Genomic DNA, 21,751 nt, shown 5'->3' on the forward strand with positions numbered 1-21,751 from the left:
AGAGTTGGATTTGCTTTTTTGTCTTTGTTCCTTACCAGTTGTGTGACTTTGGGCAGATTAACTGCTTTGAGCCTCAGTGTTCCCTAGTGTCAAGTGGGTATAACACCTACTTCAGAGGTAGGTTTTTTGTTGTGTAAGAGGTGTTGTTGTCACTATTTATTATTATTATTAATTTGCCTCTATCGTAGCCTCACTGGGCTGAACCACGGTTAATCTGTTCCTTGTTTGTCTCTCTAGCTAACTGCTCTTAAAGGGCAGACCCTGTGCCTTAAGCCTCCTCGGCCCCCCCCCGGCCCTGACACCGTGTTGATAAATCCTAGTCCCTAAACATATCTGTTGAAATGGATGAACCTAACAGGATTCTCAGGGAAGGCAAGTGGCCAGAAAGGAATTGTGGGACTCAGAAGGGACCCCTCGCTCTCGCCAGGCCGCGGAGCCCGATGAGACAGGTCAGGAAAAAGGGGAACCAAGCGAGCGGATGCCCAGAATGCCGGGGGATGGACAAGAAAGATGCTGGAGAGGACCGACTTTGAAACTGTGGGCCCAGTGATGGCGTGGGGACCTAGGGTGAGGATGGGGGGCAGGGGACGGAGGCTGGGAGGGTTGCGGGCCCCGGCGGGGGGGCGCTGGGTGTAAATGGGAAAGATCGAGGGGGATAACGCTTCCACGCAGAAGGCACCCGGTCCAGCTGAGAAGGGGCTTGAGGGTGTATCCGCGGGCCAGATCCCCGGCCCGCGCGGGGATCGCGGCTCCGGAGCGGCAGGTGCGGGGGGCGGGGCCCGGAGGGGCGGGGCCCAGGGGGTGGGGCCGACGCCGGGCCGGCGGGCGGGGCGCGCGGCTCGGTTCCTGCGAGAGCCGCGGGGGCCGCGGGGCTGGAGCTGGAGCTGGAGATCGAGCCGGGGCCCGGGCGGGAGTCGGGGCCGGGGCCAGGCCGGAACGGGCTCCAACGAAATGGGGTCGGCCGACTCCAAGCTGAACTTCCGAAAGGCGGTGATCCAGCTCACCACCAAGACGCAGGTGCGCCCGGGGCCCGGGCCTCCCCACCCACCTGCCAGGCTGGGGGCTGGGCAGGGCTGGCGGGGGGGCGGCGGGGAGCAGCTGCAAGAACTTGGCTAGCCGGGGACTGGGGGGACCAGCTGGCCGAGAGGGTGACGCCGCAGCCGGGGCCGGAGCGAGACCCCTGGGCCTGTACCCCAGGGCTCCCTCCCCTAGTCCCCCACCCCCAGCCTTCTCTCCCGGGAACATCCCTATTTCCCGCAGCTGCTGCTGCCAGCTTAGGCTGACGTGTGCCTACTCCCCAGGCCGGCGTCGCCGCTGTCCGCCCCGCTGTCGGCCCCCTCATCGCCCCTCCAGCCCCACAATCTCCAGCCTCTCCCCACCCCCACCCACCCAAACACCTCCTTTTCTCCTCCCTGCCCCTCGGTGCCGGCGATCCGGGAGGCACAGACCCGGTTGACTCAATGCAAACAAAGCCGGCGGTTGCCCTCCTGGAGCGGGGAAACAGCTGGTGCGCGGTGGCGGCCTTGCTGGGCCGGGTCGATGCCCAGGGTCAGAGAAGGCCTAGGTCTTGATGGGAACACGCAGAGTGGTGGGCAGCGCTGCAGCCTGGCAAGGGGAGCTGTCCCCAGGCCCATAGAGTCCAGATTCCCAGCTGGGGACCACTGCTCCAGGGGCTCCCCTTTCCAGGCCCTGCTGCAGAGGTGGCTGTGTTTGCCAGCACCCCCTGTTTTCTGGGGCAGGGCTAAGAACCGTCCAGGCTGCCCCTGGACTAGGTGCTGTGGGGCCTGGGGGTAACCCCCTGGGCCCGCAAGTGGCACCGAGGCCAACTCCTTGCCCGCAGCACAAGGGCTGGCCCCAGCAAGGCTATCTCCCTGCCCACCCCTCTCTTCTCACTCCTTGAGCCAGGCCGCTCTGGCCAAAGAGATGCCCATCTCTGCCTCCCCAGGTCCCCCACTTTCGAGGGAGTCAGGACCTGCTGCCAGCGGGGAATTTCCTTCTACCTGCACCCCCCTGGGCTCTCTCATGCTCCCCGCAAGTAGAGTAGGTTCAAGGGAGCCATTTCCCCACAGCCAGCTGGTGGCAGCTCCAGGGGCCAGACCTGTGGTCCCACACCTGGTTCCCACAGGGTAAAGGTCGGGAGCCCGGCACACGCCCAGGACCTCTGTAGGGTCCAGTCCCAGCTGAGAGGCATTTGATAGAAACCAGGCCTTGCTAATCACTCCTGCCCTCCAAGGCTCCTGGCTGTTTCTGGCGTTTGGCTTTCTTGGCGTGGGGCTTCTAGATCTGAGGGTGGCAGGTGGGCCCGCGTCTCGGTGGGGGGCCGCAGGGAGAGGAGGGGAGGGAGGCCTCCGTGTTTATCTGCCCGGGGAGGGAAACACCTTGTCCTACGGGCTGTAGGCTTGGCAGCTGGGGTCTCTGCCCGGCCAGTAGGACCAGCTCAGCTGGGTCCCAAAGGATTCCTACAGGCGCGGGCCCCCTCCCCAAATTACACTGGGCCTCCATCCTCCCCTGGCTGTGGCCCTGTGACAGGGTGGACGGAGGAGCTGCTGTCTCGTTTCCCAGATGGGGACAGTGAGCTGACTTGGGACAGGGCTGGAGCCAGAGACCAGCCTGAGTCTCTCTCGGGAGAGCCCGGGGGCCCTGCAGGTGGGAGGGGACCTGGGCTGCCTGGAGGGAGAGACCCTCAGGGCCTGAAGCCACGGACCCTGTGCCGTGACCTGGCTCAGACAGCTCGGGAGTCAGGGCCAACCCCCAGATGGTCGTTCCAGACCTTGCCACTCCGTGTCCCCAAGGAGATTCCGGCCAGTTGTCCCCAGGGCCTCTGTGATCACAGGGTTTTGCAGACATGCCAACCTAGCACCTCTTCCCCGTGGCCCGGGCCTAAGCTGGTTGGCTTTCCCAGCCTTCCTGTGCTGTATCCTGTTTTCTTCCTGCCTTGGGCTAGGCCCGACCCGGTCCTGAAGCCGGCAGCCTTGGCTGTGTTTCCCAAGCCTTTCCCGGTGTGGGTGGAGCCCTCGAGGAGCATATTCCTGGATCTGGGACCCTCTCCTAGATCCTTTCCTTTTGGGGATTCTCTGTTGTAAGCCAGAGGATATCTAGTGGGTCCATGTTCACACGTGTGCACACCTATGAGTGTGCGAATGCCGTGGTGACACAGTCCTTCAGTACAGGTCACCCTTGGCAGGCTAGACCACTGCTGGTCCTCCCCTTCTCCCCCCCGCAGAGAGGTTCAGCAGACGCAGCTGGTCCTCCAGGCTGGTGGGCGTCTGGCCTGAGCAGGTCCCGGCAAAGCTACGCTAAGAATATCTGGTTTCCCTCCAGGGTAGCTCAGACCCTGTGCCCCTGGCAGCATGGGCCTGCCCACCTCCACCAAAAATACTCTTTTTAAAGAAACTAGCTTGGATTTTAGAAGCTTCTTTATGTTGGGTGGGGCTGGAATAACTGAGGCAGGAGCTAAGCTATGTTCCCCCACACTCAGAAGTTCCAGCGAACCTGGCCAGTACCTACAGCATCAAGCTAGCCTCCCCTGGTCTGGTAACGGCCACCAAACTGAAGGATCCGGAGCCACAGCTGGGACCCGGAGAAGAGGTCCAAGTTGGGGATGGGGGAGGTGAAATCATTAGTCCTGAAGTTCAAGGCCAGCTCCCAGAGCTGGGACTTCCCTCTGCTTCAGAGCTGGGCTGCCCTGGGGCCTCTCAAGTTCCCTTCTAAGACTCTCTCCTCATTCTTAATTCAGTCCCCAGGTGACACTTGCCTGATGAACTAGGTCAGAGGTCAAGTGCACTTGATGAGTTTTTGCCCCTTTAAGAGGGTCGTAGCTACATGGGAGGAGGGGAAAAATGGCTTCCCAGAGGTGCTCTCAGATGGGGGGCAGGGGTTGGGGCTCTGTCTGTTTTCCGGGAGGCTCCTCCCCCACTTCCACCCGGCCACCAACACTGGGGCGTGCTTCCCCTGGACCCCAGAGAGGGTTGGAGGTCCTGAGGACCAGCCCGCTGCAGCCCCAGGGCGCAGCTTTGGTCTTTGTTCCTCTCCCCCAGCTAACTTGCTCTACCAGTTCTGGGACCCAGGGTGTCCTGGTGCCAGGCCAGCCCTGAAGGCCGGGGCCACTGGCTGCCCTGTGCCTCCGCGGGCGGCCTTGTTGGGGAGTGGGCTGGGGTAGACTGGACCCTGGGGAGGCTTGTTCCCAGCCTTGTGCTCAGCTCTGCCCGGTGGAGGGGCTGAAGGGAATCTCTGGGACTGATTACAGCCTTCAGCTGCACAAATACTGCCTGAGTGTCTGCCATATGCCTCAAGTGCACGGTCCCGGGAGAAGGGCTGGTGGAGGAATAGGGCCTCCAGGCAAGAGTGGAGTCAGGCCGGTGATGAGTGACTGTGGCGGGTGGGGAGCAGGCATCCAAGGTGGGATCGAGCCCACTGGTAGAAACTCTGGGAGACTTCTTGGAAGAAGTGGCTTTAGAGAACAGAATTTTTGTTTTAAAGTATTTTTTTATTTGGCTTCACCTCACAGCACGTGGGGTTTTAGTTCCCTGACCAGGGATCAAATCTGTACCCCCTGCATTGGAAGTGCGGAGTTTTAACCACTGGATCTCCAGGGAAGTCCCAACAGAATTATTTTTTTTAAGTAAGATTCACATTGTTTCCTGATAATAAGAGTGATGTGTATTACATGCTGATTTGTGGTAGAGTAGCCCTTGACGTGACTTAGCAGCAGCAGCAGCAGCCCTTTATCGGCTCTTTCAGAGAAGGCAAAAGTCTAATTTGATTGGAGCAGCCTGGGAAGGTCTCTTGCAGGAAGTGCTATTCAGAAGGGTAAGAGGACCTTGGTTGACCCTCAAACAGATGAACATTCAAAAGAAAAAAATAGCTATACGTGCATGTACAGGAAAAATATAAAGAAACAAACAAAAAAGCCACCCTGAAAGATAATTGCTATTGCCACTTCGTTATTTTCTTCTAGGCTTTTATTCCTCTATAATTTTACAAAAAATCATGATCATCCTATAGTTAGTTTTACATCTTCTCTTTTTCATATAACATTGTACGACGAACATTTTCCATTCATTTGTATTCTTTGAAGATGTGATTCTGATGGCTGCAAAACATTGCATTGTTTGACTATGTCTTAATTATTTTTTTGGCTGAGTGGTATGCAGGATCTTAGTTCTCTGACCAAAGATTGACCCCATTCCCCCTGTAGTGGAAGTACAGAGTCCTAACCACTAGATTGCCAGGTAATTCCCTGAGGAGGACATGGTAACACACTCCAATATTCTTGCTTGGAGAATTCCATGGACAGAGGAGCCTGGCGGGTTACAGTCCATAGGGTTGCAAAGAGTCAGATATGATCGAAGTGACTTAGGAGCAGCAGCAGCAACTTTTTAAGCATTCTCCAATTGTTGGCTATTTAGGTTGATACCAACTTTTCACTGTTACCAACTCTTCAGTAAACATTCTCATACCTGCATATCTCAGATCATTTCCTTAGGAGAGACTTCTAAGGTTCATGATTCAAATCGGGTGTTCATATGGCTGCCCATATGACTTAAAAGGCATAAGTGTCCTGAAGGCACGTTGCCTCAGTCGGTCTGGTAGGACTTTGGACAGTGTTGGGTGGGGTGGGCATGTGGGGAAGAGGGGATGCTTCTGTGCAAGGCAACCAGAAAATACGGCAGGGCTGTGTTGCTGGGATCGTGAATACAGGTGTGCCTGTGCACGCATGCACGTGCACGCGTGTTTGTTGTGTGTCTGTGTGCGTGTCTGTGTGCCCAGGTGTGTGCTTGTAGGTGTGTTTAGGTGTGATCTTGGCTGACTGTCCGGCCGAGGTCTGGCCAGCAGTGGGGAGCCCTAAGTGTCTTTGTTGAGGGAGCAATGCCTTCGGTGCTGTGCTTTGAATGCTGGTTGGGGGCAGTGTGGGGGCAGGATTGAGGGGGTAGATTTGGAAGGGGGGCCCTGGCAAGAGTGGCCTGAGCGGCAGTGCCGGTAATGGGTACCGAGAAGAGCGGAAGTGGTCAGAGAGCTGTGGGGTGACTCCTTTTGATTCGGCGCTAGTTGGGTGTCCCGGGTGCGGGTGGAGGCTGGGGTTGAGGGGGCAGCCTGCGTGATTGGCAGTGGGCACATGTCCCCTTGGCTTCTTCCCGGGAGGAGGGGCACAGCCTGGCTCTGGCCCCTGGGCACGTGACTTAGGGGTGTGGCCTGGGGAGGCCCCCAGGTGGGGAGGGTTTACCAAAGCGGGGTGGTGAGTTCCTGGGGGTCACAGGTCTCAGGGACTGGGTTGGGCTCTGCCTGCTGAACTCAGTGCCAGCCGATCCCTGACCATCTGTGTCAAGTGTCCCCAGCCTGCCTGTGCCAAGCAGGGCTCATGGCCACTGAAGGATGTCTCCATGGGGGAAGACTCCTGGGCACCAGCAAGAGTGGAGGAGGGGGCTTCCCTTTCCGGGGCTCCCTTGGTCACAGAATTGGGCACACTGTGGGCCTGCTGGCAAGAGATCGTGTGACTCTGGGCACTCGGTCCCCCCGCAGCCCGTGGAAGCCACCGATGACGCCTTCTGGGACCAGTTCTGGGCGGACACGGCCACCTCGGTGCAGGATGTCTTTGCGCTGGTGCCGGCAGCGGAGATCCGGGCGGTTCGAGAGGAGTCACCCTCCAACCTGGCCACTCTGTGCTACAAGGTGAGGGGTGCCCGGCCCCTCGCGGTCACCCCCACCCGAGCCATTCCCCACAGTCCCAGGGAGGCTGGAGCTGGCCCAGCCCTGTGGTCCAACGGGGCCGGCACCCAGGACACCACCCCAGTAGATGTGGCCCCGAGGCTTTACCCCCTCTCCCCTGGGCCGGGCTCCGGGGGACGTGCTGGCGGCACTCGCCACAGATCCCCTCGGCTAGCCCCCCTTGTGTGGTTGCTGGGCTTCCTGGGGGCTCAGTGGTAAAGAATCCGCCTGCCAATGCAGGAGACAATGCAGTTTGATCTTCTGGGTCAGGAAGATCCGCTGGAGAAGGAAATGGCAACCCATTCTGGTATTCTTGCTGGGCAGTCCCACGGACAGAGGAGCCTGGCGGGCTACAGTCCGTGGGGTGCCGTCAGTGTTGCCATTTTGCAGATGAGGAAACTGAGGCTGGTCACTTAGCAAGGTCTCAGCCGGCGAGTGGTGGGCTGGGCCCCACTCCCAGATGCTCCAGGCTCCTCCCTGGCCCATGCCCTGTCCCCCCGGGGTTGGCTGACCCTGTCTGGAGAGGGGGTCCTGCAGGTTGGCCACGCTCCCCCTGAAGCCTGGGGTGCCCAGCCTGACCCCAGGTGCCGGGGCCTCACCCCCCTGCCGCCCGCCTCTCTGCCCACCCTCGCAGGCAGTCGAGAAGCTGGTGCAGGGAGCCGAGAGCGGCTGCCACTCGGAGAAGGAGAGGCAGATTGTGCTGAACTGCAGCCGCCTGCTCATCCGCGTGCTGCCCTACATCTTCGAGGACCCTGACTGGAGGGGCTTCTTCTGGTCCACAGTGCCCGGGGCTGGGCGAGGAGGGGTCTGTGGGCCTGGCCAGGACTTCGGGGGGCAGGGGGAGGTGGGGCAACGGGGACAGGGGAAGAGAGCTGTAGGGCCGGCCACCTTCCTCCAGACCTCTTCTGGGGTTTGGGAAGGGCCGGCGGAGGGGGGGTCAGCTCCCCCTTGAGTCCTGGGTTTCTCCCCCGTGGGGGTCCCTGCCCCTGCAGCTGGGCCCTCCCACCACTCACCCCACTCCCTCCCTGGGGTTCTGTCCAGGCAACTGGGGGTGTGTGGTGTTGGGTGGGCGGGCCCAGTAATTCTCAGCAGGGCTGAGGCTCTCGAGTTTAGGGGGCTCACCTGGCCCCTCCCAGTCACTGGGGAGGCCTCCTGAATGCTCCCAGCCCTGCTCCCCACTGTCCCCCTTCTGCCTTGGGAGGTTTGGGGTGATTAGGGGTCCACTGCCTGTTCCTTCTCCCCCCACTTCCTCTCTCCCTCCACTGTGGGTGCCTGCCTGGGCCAACCCTGTCCTCCACCTGATCCCCAAGTCCTGGGGCCGCCTCTCCTCGGCCAGCCACGACTGAGGGGCCTCCGGGGGCCGTCCCAAGCAGGCAGAGGACGATGATGAGAACGCCCGGCCGCTGGCCGAGTCCCTGCTCCTGGCCATCGCTGACCTGCTCTTCTGCCCAGACTTCACCGTGCAGAGCCATCGGCGGAGCACTGTGGTGAGAGCCCGTCGGCACCCCCCAGCCCCGGCCCAGGAGGGCTCGGGCCCCGGGCTGGGGTCTGTTGAAGTTGCCTGGGGCAGGGACTGCCCTGGGAGGGCCAGGCTGCCTGGCACGCGTGGTCCCAGGAGGGGGTGGAGGCTGGCACAGCTGGCGGGGAGCCAGCTGGTGCGGGCCCTGCCCTCTGTATCCGGGAGGCAGGGCACAAGCACCCATTGTCTTGGCCTGGGCCACGGTGGGGGTGGGGCTGGCACACTGCAGGCCTGGCCCCTCACTTCCTGCGGGCGGTGGACGGACCTCCAGGGCTGTCCACCCCGCACGCCCACACACCATTGGGGGCCCCCAACTCCGCTCTGCTCAGTCCCTGTCTCTTCCTGTCTCACACTGGACTGAGCAAACACCAGACTGAAGGAAAATGAGCTTTCCTAGAACCTGGGGTGCTTTGAGGGTCTGTCTTTAGGAGAATATGAGGGTCTTTGCCCCCCCAAGGAGAGTGGGGGCGCTGATCTCTCTTTGACCCTGTCCCCAGGACTCGGCAGAGGACATTCACTCCCTGGACAGCTGTGAATACATCTGGGAGGCTGGCGTGGGCTTTGCTCACTCTCCCCAGCCCAACTACATCCACGACATGAATCGGTGAGCTTGTTCGGGCTGGACCCCAAGCCTGGCCTCTGCACCGCTCAGGGAGGGAGCCATGTGTGGGGGTCTTCCAAGGAGACCCTTGGCGTCCCTGGTGGTTCAGTGGTAAAGAATCCACCTGCAATGCAGGATACCCGGGTTTGATCCCTGAGTCTGGAAGATCCCCTGGAGAAGGGCATGGCAACCCACTGCAGTATTCTTGCCTGGAGAATCCCGCGGACACAGGAGCCTGGCCGGCTACAGTCCAGGGGATCGCAAAGAGTCAGACAAGACTTAGGGACTAAACAATAGCAGAGAAGACCCTGCCCACTCGTGACCCAGCTTCAGCCTCACAGGGATAAAATGCAGTCACTTTTCATGAACCTCAACAAGAGCTGGGGCGGTGGGGAGGAGGTCGTGCTCTCCTCTAGGGGAACTGGGAACCTCAGAGCCCCTCTCCTGTCCTCTCTGCCCAAGGATGGAGCTGCTGAAACTGCTGCTCACTTGCTTCTCCGAGGCCATGTACCTGCCCCCAGTTCCGGACAGCAGCAGCATCAATCCGTGGGTGCAGTTTTTTTGTTCCACAGAAAACAGGTGAGGGGCCCCTGGCTTGCCTTTCGGTTTCCCCACCTCCTGCATGCAGGCAGCGCTGCGCTGAGGCCATTTGCTGGCGAATGTGTCTTATTTGAGGAGGCACGCTGCCCCCTGCTGGTGATGACCTATAACAACAGCTGCACTTTAACACCAGCGCGGTCCCTGTTGGGGGCCCTGGGTCCTCCATCTAGAGCGCCGTCCAGTAGAAGGGTAATGCAAACCACATGTGCAGTTTAAACATTTCTAGTATGTAAAAAGTTGAAAAGAAACTGGTGAAGTTAATTTTAATTATGTATTTCTTTTAACCCAATATGTCTGAAACATCAGTATTTGAGGTGTAATCACTAAACAAAGTTATTGAAATGTTTTACATTCACTTTTCATCTGGTGTGTAGTTTTACATTTATGGCACATCTCACTTTGGACCAGCCACATGTTAAGCTGTCCGTAGCTACATGTAGCTTGTATTGGACAGTTTATTTAATTTTGGCGGTGCTGCGTGGCCTTGCAGGATCTTAGCTCCCCGACCAGGGATTGAACCCAGGGCCGATTGAACCAGTGGCCAAGTCCTAGCCAGGGAATTTTCTGGACGGTGCTGTTTAAATGGTGGGTGGGTGGGGGTGTGAGGAATACTACGAAGAATGGGGAAGCCTGGCCCACGTAGGGGCACTTAAGGGCTCTGGGGAGCATATGAGTTCGTGGAGGTGTCACGTGGCAGGACTGCATACTTACAGCAGGTCCGGATGCTCCAGCTGGGCAGCTCCAATTGTGCCCGGGGCTGTACCGGCAACATGGGGTTAGTGCCCCTGTGTCGTGGTTCACCCTCTTCCAGACTGACTCCCACATGACACGCCCCATCTTCAGGTTTTGCAGCCCAATCTCACCCGCTGCACAACCCCCAGAAGTAGAGAGAATCCAGGTGACTCCCCCTACCAGGTACAGTTAAAAGCTGGTCAGGGTTTTCTTCCTCCCCAGCCTTATCAGGCAAACGGCCACCTTTGCCACTTGATGAACCTCCGTAGGTCTCAGTTTCCTCATCTGTAAGGTGAGGAGCTTGACCTCTGACACCTCACAAATCTCTGAATGGAGGCCTTCTGTGGCCTGGGAGCCGGGGAATGGGGCACGTGCTTTGCTTCCCGCCTTCCCTGTGGGCCTCCAACGCTTCTCTGAGGCCCAGAGGGGAGGGTACCTGCCCTGCAGAAACCTCAGAGGCATGTCCTTTATACATTTATCCAAGCCCGTAGATTATACAGCGTCAAGAGTGAACTCTGGAGAATTCTCCAGTGGTCCGGAGCTTAGGACTTGGCACTTCCACTGCGGGGGGAGCAAGTTCGAGCCTTGGTGGAAGTAAGATTCCACTTGCCATGGTGCAGCCAAAAAAGAAAGAAAGAAAGAAATGAACCCTGATGTAAACTGTGGACTTTGGGTGACAGTGATGTGTTGATGTCGGCTCATCAGTTGTAACAAATGTGGGGGGGATGTGGATGGTGGGGGATGTGGATGGTGGTGGAGACTGTGTATGTGTTGAGGTAGGGAATCTATGGGAAATCTCTGCCTCCCCCTCAGTTTTACTATGAACCTAAAACTGCTCTAAAAAAGTAAAGTATTTTTTAGGGACTTCCCGGGAAGTCCAGTGGTTAAGACTCTGCACTTCCAGTGCAGGGGAGTGAAGGTTCATCACTGGTTGGGGAACTAAGATCCCAGCTGTAGCATGTGGAGCAGTCACAAAAATATATATATTTTTAAAAATTTTGAAATAAACCACAACAGGCTTCAACCTCTGGGGGTGAAAATCTAAGGGGTGTGGACATGATATTCTGCAAAGAGCCCCCTCAGGACTGGCCATCCCTGTCTTGGTAATGAATTCCTCCTGGCCCCCAACCATCCCTGCCGGGGTCCCAGATACAGGCAAGGAGTCGGGTGTGGTCTCTGCCAGAAAGGAAGAGGATGAGCTCCTGGGGCTGCTCCCTGGCCCCCAGACCACAGCCTCGTACTGAGACACTTGGGGATGAGGGGTCGTCCTGGCCGACCCGCCCACCCGGCCGCGGCCGCGAGTGGACAGTGGACGGAGTCCCTGAAGCCCCGCCCCCGCCCCTGCGCAGACACGCCCTGCCCCTGTTCACCTCGCTCCTGAACACCGTGTGTGCCTATGACCCTGTGGGCTACGGGATCCCCTACAACCACCTGCTCTTCTCCGACTACCGGGAACCCCTGGTGGAGGAAGCGGCCCAGGTGCTCATCGTCACCTTGGACCACGACAGCGCCACCAGCGCCAGCCCCACCGTGGACGGCACCACCACGGGCACCGCCATGGACGATGCCGACGTGAGCACGGGAGAACGCGGGCCGCCGGCACCGTCTCCAGCAGCCCGGGCGAGGGATACCCAGTGGACACCTCGTGGGGGTGCCTGGGGTCAGAGCGGGCCTGCGGTAGCGTGGGGGCGGGGTGAGGGCACCTGCTGAGCCCCGGTTCCACCCTCCGCAGCCTCCAGGGCCCGAGAACCTGTTTGTGAACTACCTGTCCCGCATCCATCGAGAAGAGGTGAGTTGAACAATGCTCTTGCTCTGGCGGGATTTTTATTTTTGTTTTTAATTTTTAAGTAATCAATTTTTTGACGGCGCTGGGCCTCCGTAGCTGTGCTTTCTCTACTTATGGTGAGCAGTGGCTACTGTTTGTTGCGGTGCACGGGCTTCTCATTGCCGTGGCTTTTCTTGTTGCGGAGTAGGGGCTCTAGGCTCGCTGGCTTCAATAGTTGCAGCACATGGGCCCAGTGGTGGTGGTGAACCGGCCTAGTTGCTCCGTGGCATTTGGCATCTTCCCAGACCAGGGGTCGAACCTATGTTCCCTGCTTTGGCAGGTGGTTCCCATCCACCATACCACCAGGGAAGTCCTCCAGTGGGTTCTTGATGCCCACTCCCCACAAAGGTTGTGACCTTGCAGGGGGTGAGAGGATGCAGATAAGGTTGGGGGTAGGGAGAGTCCTGACCCCTACGTGAAGGAACCACGGTCCCAGTGGACTCGGGGTTGGACCGCAAGGGTCTTGAGCCTCAGAAAAGGGCAGATGGCCTCAACTGGGGGAGGGTAGCCGGGGAAGACTTGCGGGAGGAGGTGGCTCTGATGGTGGGTTTGGTAGGGGAATTACAGTGGACAGAAAGGCCAGTCACACCTGGGTTCGTGTGTCTTGTGATCTTGGTTCTTGTGCCCCCCGGACTCTCATCTCTGCAGCTGTGATGTGGGGACAGGAGCTGCATCCTTGCCTCGTGGTGGGGATTGGCTGAGAGCACTGTCCAGGCAGTAGGTGCTCAGTGATGGACAGCTCTTCTAGAATAGGCTGTTCCTCACATGTGACAGGGTGCTGGGAAGGGGCGGGAGGATTGCACCTGTCCACAAGAAGTCCAGGTGGGCAGGAGCCCAGTGTGTAGATGGGGAGCCTGTGGTCTGGTGGTGGAGTAAGCTCTCGAGACCTGCCCTGGACCCAGCTTCGAGGGGCTAGCCCCAGGACAGCTGTTGATGACACTGGAACCTGGGTCCCTCTGGCTCTGATGGTGGGAATCAGGCTCTGGGTGGGGTGGGAGTGGGGGGAGAGGAGGCATTTGTTGGGGGCCTGGCCAGGAAGCTGGGACTGCAGGGAGACGGACTGGACAGGTCCCTGCCCTTACCCCACCCAGGACTTCCAGTTCATCCTCAAGGGCATAGCCCGGCTGCTGTCCAACCCCCTGCTCCAGACCTACCTGCCCAACTCGACCAAGAAGATCCAGTTCCATCAGGAGTTGCTGGTCCTCTTCTGGAAGCTCTGCGACTTCAACAAGGTGGGCCGGCCCACATGGGGGTGCGGGGTTGTGGTCTGCCCCTGGGATGCAGAGGGCATCTAGGGACACTCCTGGGAGGGGCAGGGCAGAACTGCCCCTCTCCTGACCTCGCCCACCCGTCTCCCCTCCACCCCCAGAAATTCCTCTTCTTTGTGCTGAAGAGCAGTGACGTCCTAGACATCCTGGTTCCCATCCTCTACTTCCTCAATGATGCTCGAGCGGATCAGTGTAAGGCTGGGGTGGGCTCGGGATCCCTGGGGGGCGCTCCTCACCAAGGGGCGGCTGCGGCCAGTCTGTCCTGCCTCCTAGCAGCTTGGGCCCTGTGCCCTGACCTCCCAGGAAGGGCTTCTCCCCCCTGCCCCCACCCCAAGATGGGTCCCTGCCCCAGGCTCCCTTCCTCCCTGCCCCACCCAGCGAGGTGACCCTTCCATGCCCCGCGACGCAGCTCGGGTGGGCCTGATGCACATCGGCGTCTTCATCCTGCTGCTTCTGAGCGGGGAGCGGAACTTCGGGGTGCGGCTGAACAAGCCCTACTCTGTGCGCGTGCCCATGGACATCCCGGTCTTCACCGGCACCCACGCCGACCTGCTCATCGTGGTAAGTCAGGGGGGGACCTGGAAGTCTGGGGGTGACGTGCCCTCGGCCGAGACTGGAGGCGGCAGGGACCCGTGGCTGACCCCCTGCTCCCCGCGTAGGTTTTCCACAAGATCATCACCAGCGGGCACCAGCGGCTGCAGCCCCTCTTCGACTGTCTGCTCACCATCGTGGTCAACGGTACGCGGGGACCAGGGCGCGCCTTTCCCACGATGACCACCAGGGGGCGCCCGGCCACAGGCTGACCTGCCGCGGGCTCCCTGGTTCAAACCTGCTGGGTCCAATAGAAATATTAACATAAGGGCCGCTAAGTGCCTACAGGGCTTCCCGGGTGGCGCAGAGGTAAAGAGCCCACCTGCCAATGCAGGAAACGCCTGAGACTCGGGTTCGATCCCAGGGTTGGGAAGATCCCCTGCAGAAGGGAATGGCAAGCCACTCCAGTACTCTTGCCTGGAGAATCCCATGGACAGAGGAGCCTGGTGGGCTACAGTCCACGGGGTCGCAAGGAGTTGGACACAACTGACCACACAATACAACAACAACAAAGTACCTACTGGTCAATTTCCTTTCTTCCTTCCTTCCTTCCTTCCTTCTCTCTCTCTCATTTCTCCCCCTTTCTTCTTTCTTAATTGTTTGACTGCACTGCATAGCCTGTGGCATCCTATTTACTCAACCAGGGCTCAAAACTGGGCCTTCCATCACTGGCTCCATCCCACAGATCTTACCTGAGAATGCATTTGTGAACAAGACAGCCACCGACCCTGCCTCACCCCCGTGAGGGAGAAAGACACGAGGCAAGGTCGGGCTATGACAGATCAGTCTGTGACGTCAAGCCGGGTGCAGCCTTGTGTCTCTGACTCCCCCTTCACCGTCTGTGCAGAAAATCCGTATATAATTATATATGGAATATCAGCTTGATAGTCTACTTACTTTTTTTTTTTTTAATTTTTGTTTTGGCTGTCCTGCATGGCTTGCAAGATCTTAGTTCTCCAGCTGGGGGTGGAACCCAGGCCCCCTGCAGTGGGAGCTCAGAGTCCAATGATTGGGCCACCAGGGAATTCCCAGCTTGGTATTCTAGAAAGATGTAAAGATCCTGAGTTTGTATCCCTGCCCATCACTTTATAACTGGGCAATTCTGGGCAAGTTTATGAACCTCTCTGAACCTCAGTTTTCTCATCTGCAAAATGGGAATGGTCTCCTGTATCTACCTCCCTCTCAGGTTCGAGGAGGAGTGGGGGAGATGGAGTGTGTGAGTGGCTTTGTAAACAGGGCTGTCCACGGGGGCGGGGCCCGGTGGAGCCCTGGGGCTCTGCGGGAGGCATGGCCAGTGTGGCCTTGGCCCCTGGGGCTCGGTCTTCCTGACTTTTGCGGGGGACTTCCCAGGCAGGGGGCAGGGAGGGTGTGGGAGTGGGAGCACTGTGTCCCTCCCAGGCCCCCGGTGTGCAGGCCTGGTTGGCGGGGCCCCAGAAGTAAGCCGACCCCTCCCCTGCAGTGTCCCCCTACCTCAAGAGCCTGTCCATGGTGGCCGCCAACAAGCTGCTGCACCTGCTGGAGGCCTTCTCCACCACCTGGTTCCTCTTCTCTGCTGCCCAGAACCACCACCTGGTCTTCTTCCTCCTGGAAGTCTTCAACAACATCATCCAGTACCAGTTTGACGGTGAGGTGCCGGCCCAAGCCCCTGGCCTGGCCTGGGGGACGGGGGGAGCCGGGGTGGGCAGTGGGCGAGGACTCCTTCCCACTGTGGAGGCGGACACAGCCCTCCAATCCCTAGTTTGTTTGTCCTGCATGCATTTATTGAGTGCCTGTTGTATACCAAGCCCTGGGCCTGGTGAGGGGATTCGGTGGGAAACCAAGCAGAGTGCCTCTTGCCCCGTGAGGCTCACAGCTGGGGAGGGCGGCTCGGAGGGGGGACTCTAAACAGATGGTCACCCAGACAAACAGGTCATCTTAAGTCTGATGGGAGGGAAGTTCAGGGTGTCACGGGCTTGCTGGGCATCAGAGATGCTGAGGTGCCTGCTGTCAGTGAAGGCCTTGCCACTTAGCTCTCAGGGCAGGAGGAGAAGGGGGCGACAGAGGATGAGATGGTGGGATGGCATCATGACTCAATGAACACGAGTTTGAGCAAACTCCAGGAGATGATGAAAGACAGGGAAGCCTGGCGTGCTGCAGTCCATGGGGTCACAAAGAGCCGGACACAACTTAGCAGCTGAACAACAACAACAACAGCCATGGATACACTTTTGACGCTGTCTGGTAATCAGACATTATGTTAAGTGCTAGACTGATGGAGATCAATTGGATACATTCTCATCCTTGAAAAGCTCTAGTGTTTAGAGGAGGCAGACATGTACATATGTAACTGGAATGAAACCCTTTTTTCTATAATTTGGTGGTTTATATGCCAAGTCATATCCAACTCTTGTGACCCCATGGACTGTAGCCTGCCAGGCTTCTCCGTCCATGGGATTCACCAGGCAAGAATACTGGAGTGGGTTGCTATTTCCTTCTTCAGTTTTCTATAATAAAATTATATGTATTTGGGGTTAACATATGCACACTACTAGATATAAAATAGATAAGCAGCAAGGACCTATTGTATAGCTTAGGATTGTTGTTGTTTAGTTGCTTACTCGTGTCCCTGATGCTGGGAAAGATTAAGGGCAGGAGGAGGGGGCGACAGAGAATGAGATGGTTGGATGGCATCACCGACTCAATGGACATGAGTTTGAGCAAGCTCTGGGAGTTGGTGAAGGACAGGAAAGCCAGGCGTGCTGCAGTCCATGGGGTCGCAGAGAGTCAGACACGACTGAGCGACTGAACGACAGCAGCAAACACTTAGCTGTGAGTGTGAGTGTGAGTGTGAGTGTGAGTGTGAGCACACCGGCTCCCTGAGCCTCAGTTTCTTCATCTGTAAGATGAGCATAATCGTAATACCAAGAGTCCCTATCTCAGAGGGTGTTGGGACGATTAGGTGAAATAATCCAAGAAAGCACTTTAGCACTTGCCTGTGACTTAAATATTAGCAGTTGTTACTATTTCCAGAATAAGCAGTATTTGTACTAATCGATCAGGGATAAAGGACTTCCCAGTGGCTCAGATGGTAAAGAATTCACCTGCCAGCGCAGGAGACCTGGGTTTGATCCCTGGGTCAGGAAGATCCCCTGGAGAAGGGAATGGCAACCCACTCCAGTATTCTTGCCTGGAGAATCCCATGGACAGAGGAGCCTAGTGGGCCAGAGTCCACGGGGTCACACGAGAGTCGAACATGACTGAGTGAGTAACCCTAACTCATCAGGGCTGAATTCGGTGGGGACAGTAGGAAATCACGGCGGGGGCACAGTCTACAGAAAGCCGATGGGGTGAGACGTGGATGTGGACGTGGAGCAGGGTGGTGAGAGGCAGGGACCGGGGTGGGGCGGCGAGCGGGGTCAAGACGTGGCACTGAAGGCCCGGAAAGCATTCCTGTCTCCCTCGGAGCCGAGGGCGTTCAGCGTGGGCACACACCGTATGGTCCTTCCTCCCGGTGACTTGGCTTGGGGGACCATCAAAATATTGAACAGCTGGCTTAGTGGGACTCTGACATGCTGGGCCCACCCGGTTTTGCCAGGTGTTGCCCCTTCGTGCTGGGTGGCGAGAGGGTCCCCCGGCTACCAGGGAGGGGCAGGAGTGAGCTCAGCCCAGAAGCTCTTTCCCTGACAGGTGGCATCCTGGAGTCGCCTCAGCCCACCCCCCGCCCCCAGCACCAACCCTGCCCACTCTCCCTCTCTTCTGTGGCCTTTGCTGTCGCCTCCCCCTGGGGGGTAGACGCCCCTCTTGTCCTCCAAGCTCCCCCTGGCTCCCAGGAAGCCGCTCCTATGAAAGGGATGGCGAGGGGGCCTCGCTCAGACCCCCCCTCCCCGCCCATAGGTAACTCCAACCTGGTCTATGCCATCATCCGGAAGCGCAGCGTCTTCCACCAGCTGGCCAACCTGCCCACCGACCCGCCCGCCATCCACAAGGCCCTGCAGCGGCGCCGCCGGCCGCCCGAGTCCTTGTCCCGCGCGGGCTCGCAGGAGGGCGCCTCCATGGAGGGGTCCCGCCCCGCCGCGCCCGCCGAGCCGGGCACCCTCAAGACCAGCCTGGTGGCCACCCCAGGTCCGGTGCTGACGGCTGGCAGGGGGCTGTGGAAAGTGACAGGAAGGGTCGGGGAGGAGGTCTCAGGGGAGCCTGGGAGGGCTAGCTGGGTGGGGGGACTGGACTCCGTGCTGGACGGGGCGGGGGGGTCAGATGCAGCATCTCTGAAGTGGAGGGAAGCTGGGGACTCGCGGGGCGGGGCTGTGCAGGGGCGTTCGAGGAGGGGCACTGGGGCAGGAGTCCTCACTGCCCCCGCCCCGCCGCAGGCATTGACAAGCTGACGGAGAAGTCCCAGGTGTCGGAGGATGGCACCCTGCGGTCCCTGGACTCTGCGCCCCAGCAGAGCTCGGCGGAGGACAGCCCAGCCGCGGAGGTGGGCCCCGGGAACTCGCGGTGGGGGGCGAGGCTAGGCATCTTCCCTTCCTCCTTGGTCTCTGAAATGCTGGCCAGGCCGGGGCACCCTGGGGTCCCCTGCCGCAGAGGGCCGGGCACCTGGTGCTCAGGGCATCGGGGTTGGCACTGCTGACTCTCTGTCATGGGGGCGGGGGGTGTCTTTCACAGACCCCTCCCTCGTTTATTGGTCACGGGCTCAAGCCCTTGGCCTTCAGCCTCGTCATCCATCAGCCTTATCAAGGCTGGGCCGGCCTTTACCCCGTCTGCCCACTCAGCCCCTGGCCCTAAACCTGTCACCAGGCTGGGCTGGGTCGGGCAGGGCCTGGGGCCCAGGGCAAAGGGTGCTGGGCTGGGCCATCCCCTCCTTTGGGAGGGAGCCCCCTCCCCCCAGCATGGGCCAGGGCAGAGACCTCCTTGCCCTCCGGGTCCCAGGCTGTGGGAGGGGCTGTTCAAGGGCCTGATGGCCTGCCCTCCACCCCCCATCCTTACCCTTTCCCGCCACCCCTCACTCTGGTTTCTTCTCGGGGACCAGGAGCCCAGCCAGGCTTGGCGGGAGCAGCGGCGACTGTCCAGCGCATCGGCCAGTGGGCAGTGGAACCCGACGTCGGAGTGGGTGAGGGTGGGGCAGGTGGGGCAGATGGCACACGGTGTGTGTGTGGGGTGCGGTCGGGGGCTCCTGGCTCAGGAAAGGCTTGCATGGGAATGGGTCCAGTTCCAGGGACTGGCCTGGGGTCAGGTTTAGGGTCAGTCCTGTCTCGTGACCTTGGCCTCTCTGGCTTGGTTGCTTCCTCTTGTCTACACTGTCCAGGGTTGGTTCCCCAGCAGGGTTAAGGTACAGCCCTTTCTCAATAAATCACCCTTTCCAGTTTCCTTCCTTGGCATCACTGGCTCACTCCCTTACTTGTTTCCTGACCTCACCACTAATTGTGTTTGCTTGGGGATACTAAATGTCCCAGCCTCATCACTCTGTCGTGAGGATCAAAGGCACGGTACGGTACACGCTCCATGAGAGGCCGCAGCCCCTGCCATGAATCGCAGTCACTATTCACGGGCCCTGCCCAGTTGCCAGGCCCTTGTTGTGATGAGCCAAGATGTCTTCTGCCTTGGGGAGCCCATGGTTCCAGGTCAGGGGTCAGGTCTGTGCCAGAGCCTCTGGGGGACTGCTTTGCCAGCTGGGGAACCCCAGTCCCTCCCCCAGGTCCTCTCCTGGAAGTCGAAGCTGCCACTGCAAACCATCATGAGACTGCTGCAGGTGCTGGTTCCCCAGGTGGAGAAGATCTGCATTGACAAGTGAGGCTGGGGGCGTGGCCGGGCAGGTGGGCTCTGCGGGCCAGCACAGGCCAGGGCGGGGCCAGGGCCGGGAGCATGGGAGAGCCCTTCAGAGTGGGCACACTGGAGAGCCCCATCTCCCTGGCAGGGGCCTGACGGACGAGTCGGAGATCCTGCGGTTCCTGCAGCACGGCACCCTGGTGGGGCTGCTGCCCGTGCCCCACCCCATCCTCATCCGCAAGTACCAGGCCAACTCGGGCACGGCCATGTGGTTCCGCACCTACATGTGGGGCGTCATCTACCTGAGGTGGGCCCCTGGGGGCTGCTGGGGGCCTGCTGTCCCTCCTGAGGGTCGGCCTCAGCTAGTGGGGTTGATGTCAAGACCGTCCACCAGGGTGGTCTTGTCTGGTGGGGGTGGGCACCCACTGCCCGAGCCGGTGGAGGATGCCAGGGCGGGAGGAGGATGGCCCAGTTCCTCCCCAGGCATTTTCTCGAGGCCACCCGGCCCCCGGGTGACCGTCGACTCGCTCAGCAGGAATGTGGACCCACCTGTCTGGTACGACACGGACGTGAAGCTGTTTGAGATCCAGCGGGTGTGAAGATGGAAGCCTGCGAGGGGCAGGGGCCAGGGGAGGGCGGGGACCCGGGGTCCCCAGTGCTGACCCCCGATCCCCTGTTCTGAGCTTTAAATGACTCCAATCAGGGCTGGGAGCTTAAGTGGCTGAGTCCTGGGCGGCAGGCCCCAGAGGCCCCCTGTGGCTGGGTTGGTGGGGACCCACCCTGCCCCCCGCCTGCAGGCTGGACTCGCCGGAACCTTCTCTCTCCAGGGCTGCAGCCCCCCTCCCCCCACCCAGAGCTCCCACCTCTCTCTGGCTGCCCTTCAGAACCCATTTCTAAGCCAACCCTCAGTGCCCGCCTGGCTCTTGGGCTGTTGGATCCTGGAGGGCAATAGGCCTCTGTGCCCCAGTGGGCTGCCCACAAGGAAATCTTGGGCCGTCATTCCTGGAGGTGCCTGCAAGGGTGGGGAGAGCCTTTCCAAGTCTCCTACCCGGAAACCACCTGGTCCAGCCCCTGCCCGCTGCCAGGACCCCGGGAAGAAGGGTGGCCAAGATGCTCATGGAGGAGACTGGGGGCGGACGGATGCCAAGAGCCAGACTGGAGGACCTCCTGCTTGTTAGGGTTTGGAATAGGGGGTTGAGGGTCTCCTTTGTATTTTCCGGGTCAAGGGATGTAGCCTGCCTGACTCTCACACAGAATCGGGGGTGAGGGGATGGCGGGGGGAAGCCGCCGTTCAGCCCTCCCTCCCCTTTCCTACCGCCTGGATGTTGGGGGGGGAGGGGGGACTGGGAGGCCACCCCTCCCTCCTTCTGGTCCTGGCCTCTGGGTCTCCCTCACCCCGCCTGTGTCAGTACAATCTTTGCTCTGTACAATCGGCCTCTTTACATAATAAAATCCCCCTCTCCAGACCCTGTGTCCTTGTGCTTGGAGGGGAGGCAGGGGGTCAGTCCATGGCTCTTGTTTTCAGGGACGCTGGGGCTCCGCCTGCCAGAGTCAGGCCCAGAGTCAGGCCCAGAGGGCCCTCGGCACACGACCAGCCTCCATCATTTTCTTGGGTGGGGAAGTGGAGGGTTGGGTTCCCTGGCCGTGGTGCCCCCAGAGAAAGAGCTCACACAGGAGAGGTGAAAGGTCTGCCTCCCAGCCTCTGGCATGGGGCTCTGCTGGCCACCCTGGGGGGTCCCTGGGACTCTAGCCCCATTCTCACCAGCACCCAGCTTTGTGGGGTGCAAACCTGGCCGGCAAGGGCGGAGCTGCCCTCCCCAGGCCTCACCCCAGGCCTCACCCTGGGCACAGCTCACTGTTTGCACTGGGCTCAGAGAGATGGACGGGCTGCCCTCCCCGCCCGAAGACTCAGAGGACCCTGCAGCTGGGGAAAGTCCCCTGGGGCTGTGTCCTGGGGAAAAGGAGGGCTGGCGAGGGGTGGAAGGATGCGGAAGCCCCAGCTTCTCCCCCTCTCCTGCCGTGGATCAGACAAGGGGAGGACCAGACAAAGGGTTTAGACCCCTCCTGGCCCAGAAATAGGGCTGTCCCAGCCCCACGGCCCCGCCCAGGAGGACTGTCCCTTCCCACCGTACGTGGAGAGGCAGCTCTGTCCCCGGGAACAAATGCCA

General features: G+C 59.8%; 1 protein-coding gene across 3 annotated transcripts; it reads left to right on the forward strand.

The window, feature by feature from the left end:
* The first annotated feature begins 844 nt into the window (after positions 1 to 844).
* HID1 (HID1 domain containing) lies at positions 845 to 21,047 on the forward strand. Of its 3 annotated transcripts, none has more exons than XM_061144886.1 (19): positions 845 to 1,017; positions 6,520 to 6,669; positions 7,340 to 7,510; positions 8,076 to 8,192; positions 8,722 to 8,828; positions 9,288 to 9,404; positions 11,507 to 11,729; positions 11,890 to 11,946; positions 13,074 to 13,214; positions 13,352 to 13,442; positions 13,660 to 13,811; positions 13,910 to 13,988; positions 15,301 to 15,465; positions 17,715 to 17,942; positions 18,188 to 18,294; positions 18,847 to 18,927; positions 19,513 to 19,604; positions 19,732 to 19,890; positions 20,119 to 21,047. In XM_061144886.1, exons 1-19 carry the CDS (start codon positions 952 to 954, stop codon positions 20,180 to 20,182), a joined length of 2,367 nt encoding a protein of 788 aa, XP_061000869.1. In that variant the 5' UTR covers positions 845 to 951; the 3' UTR covers positions 20,183 to 21,047. The 3 variants fall into 3 exon arrangements, with proteins under 3 accessions (XP_061000869.1, XP_061000870.1, XP_061000871.1); XM_061144887.1 differs by having other exon boundaries at positions 8,079 to 8,192; XM_061144888.1 differs by lacking the exon at positions 17,715 to 17,942.
* The last annotated feature ends 704 nt before the right edge of the window (positions 21,048 to 21,751 follow it).

This window comes from Dama dama, chromosome 5, assembly GCF_033118175.1.
Source record: "Dama dama isolate Ldn47 chromosome 5, ASM3311817v1, whole genome shotgun sequence".
NCBI lineage: Eukaryota > Metazoa > Chordata > Mammalia > Artiodactyla > Cervidae > Dama > Dama dama.

Excerpts from the sequence above, each read along its gene's own strand:
- HID1 (XM_061144886.1), top strand. The coding sequence starts at position 952 with ATGGGGTCGGCCGACTCCAAGCTGAACTTCCGAAAGGCGGTGATCCAG. Across the intron at positions 11,730-11,889 it reads CCGCCATGGACGATGCCGAC|CCTCCAGGGCCCGAGAACCT; the intron begins GTGAGCACGGGA and ends CACCCTCCGCAG. Across the intron at positions 19,891-20,118 it reads TGGGGCGTCATCTACCTGAG|GAATGTGGACCCACCTGTCT; the intron begins GTGGGCCCCTGG and ends CTCGCTCAGCAG.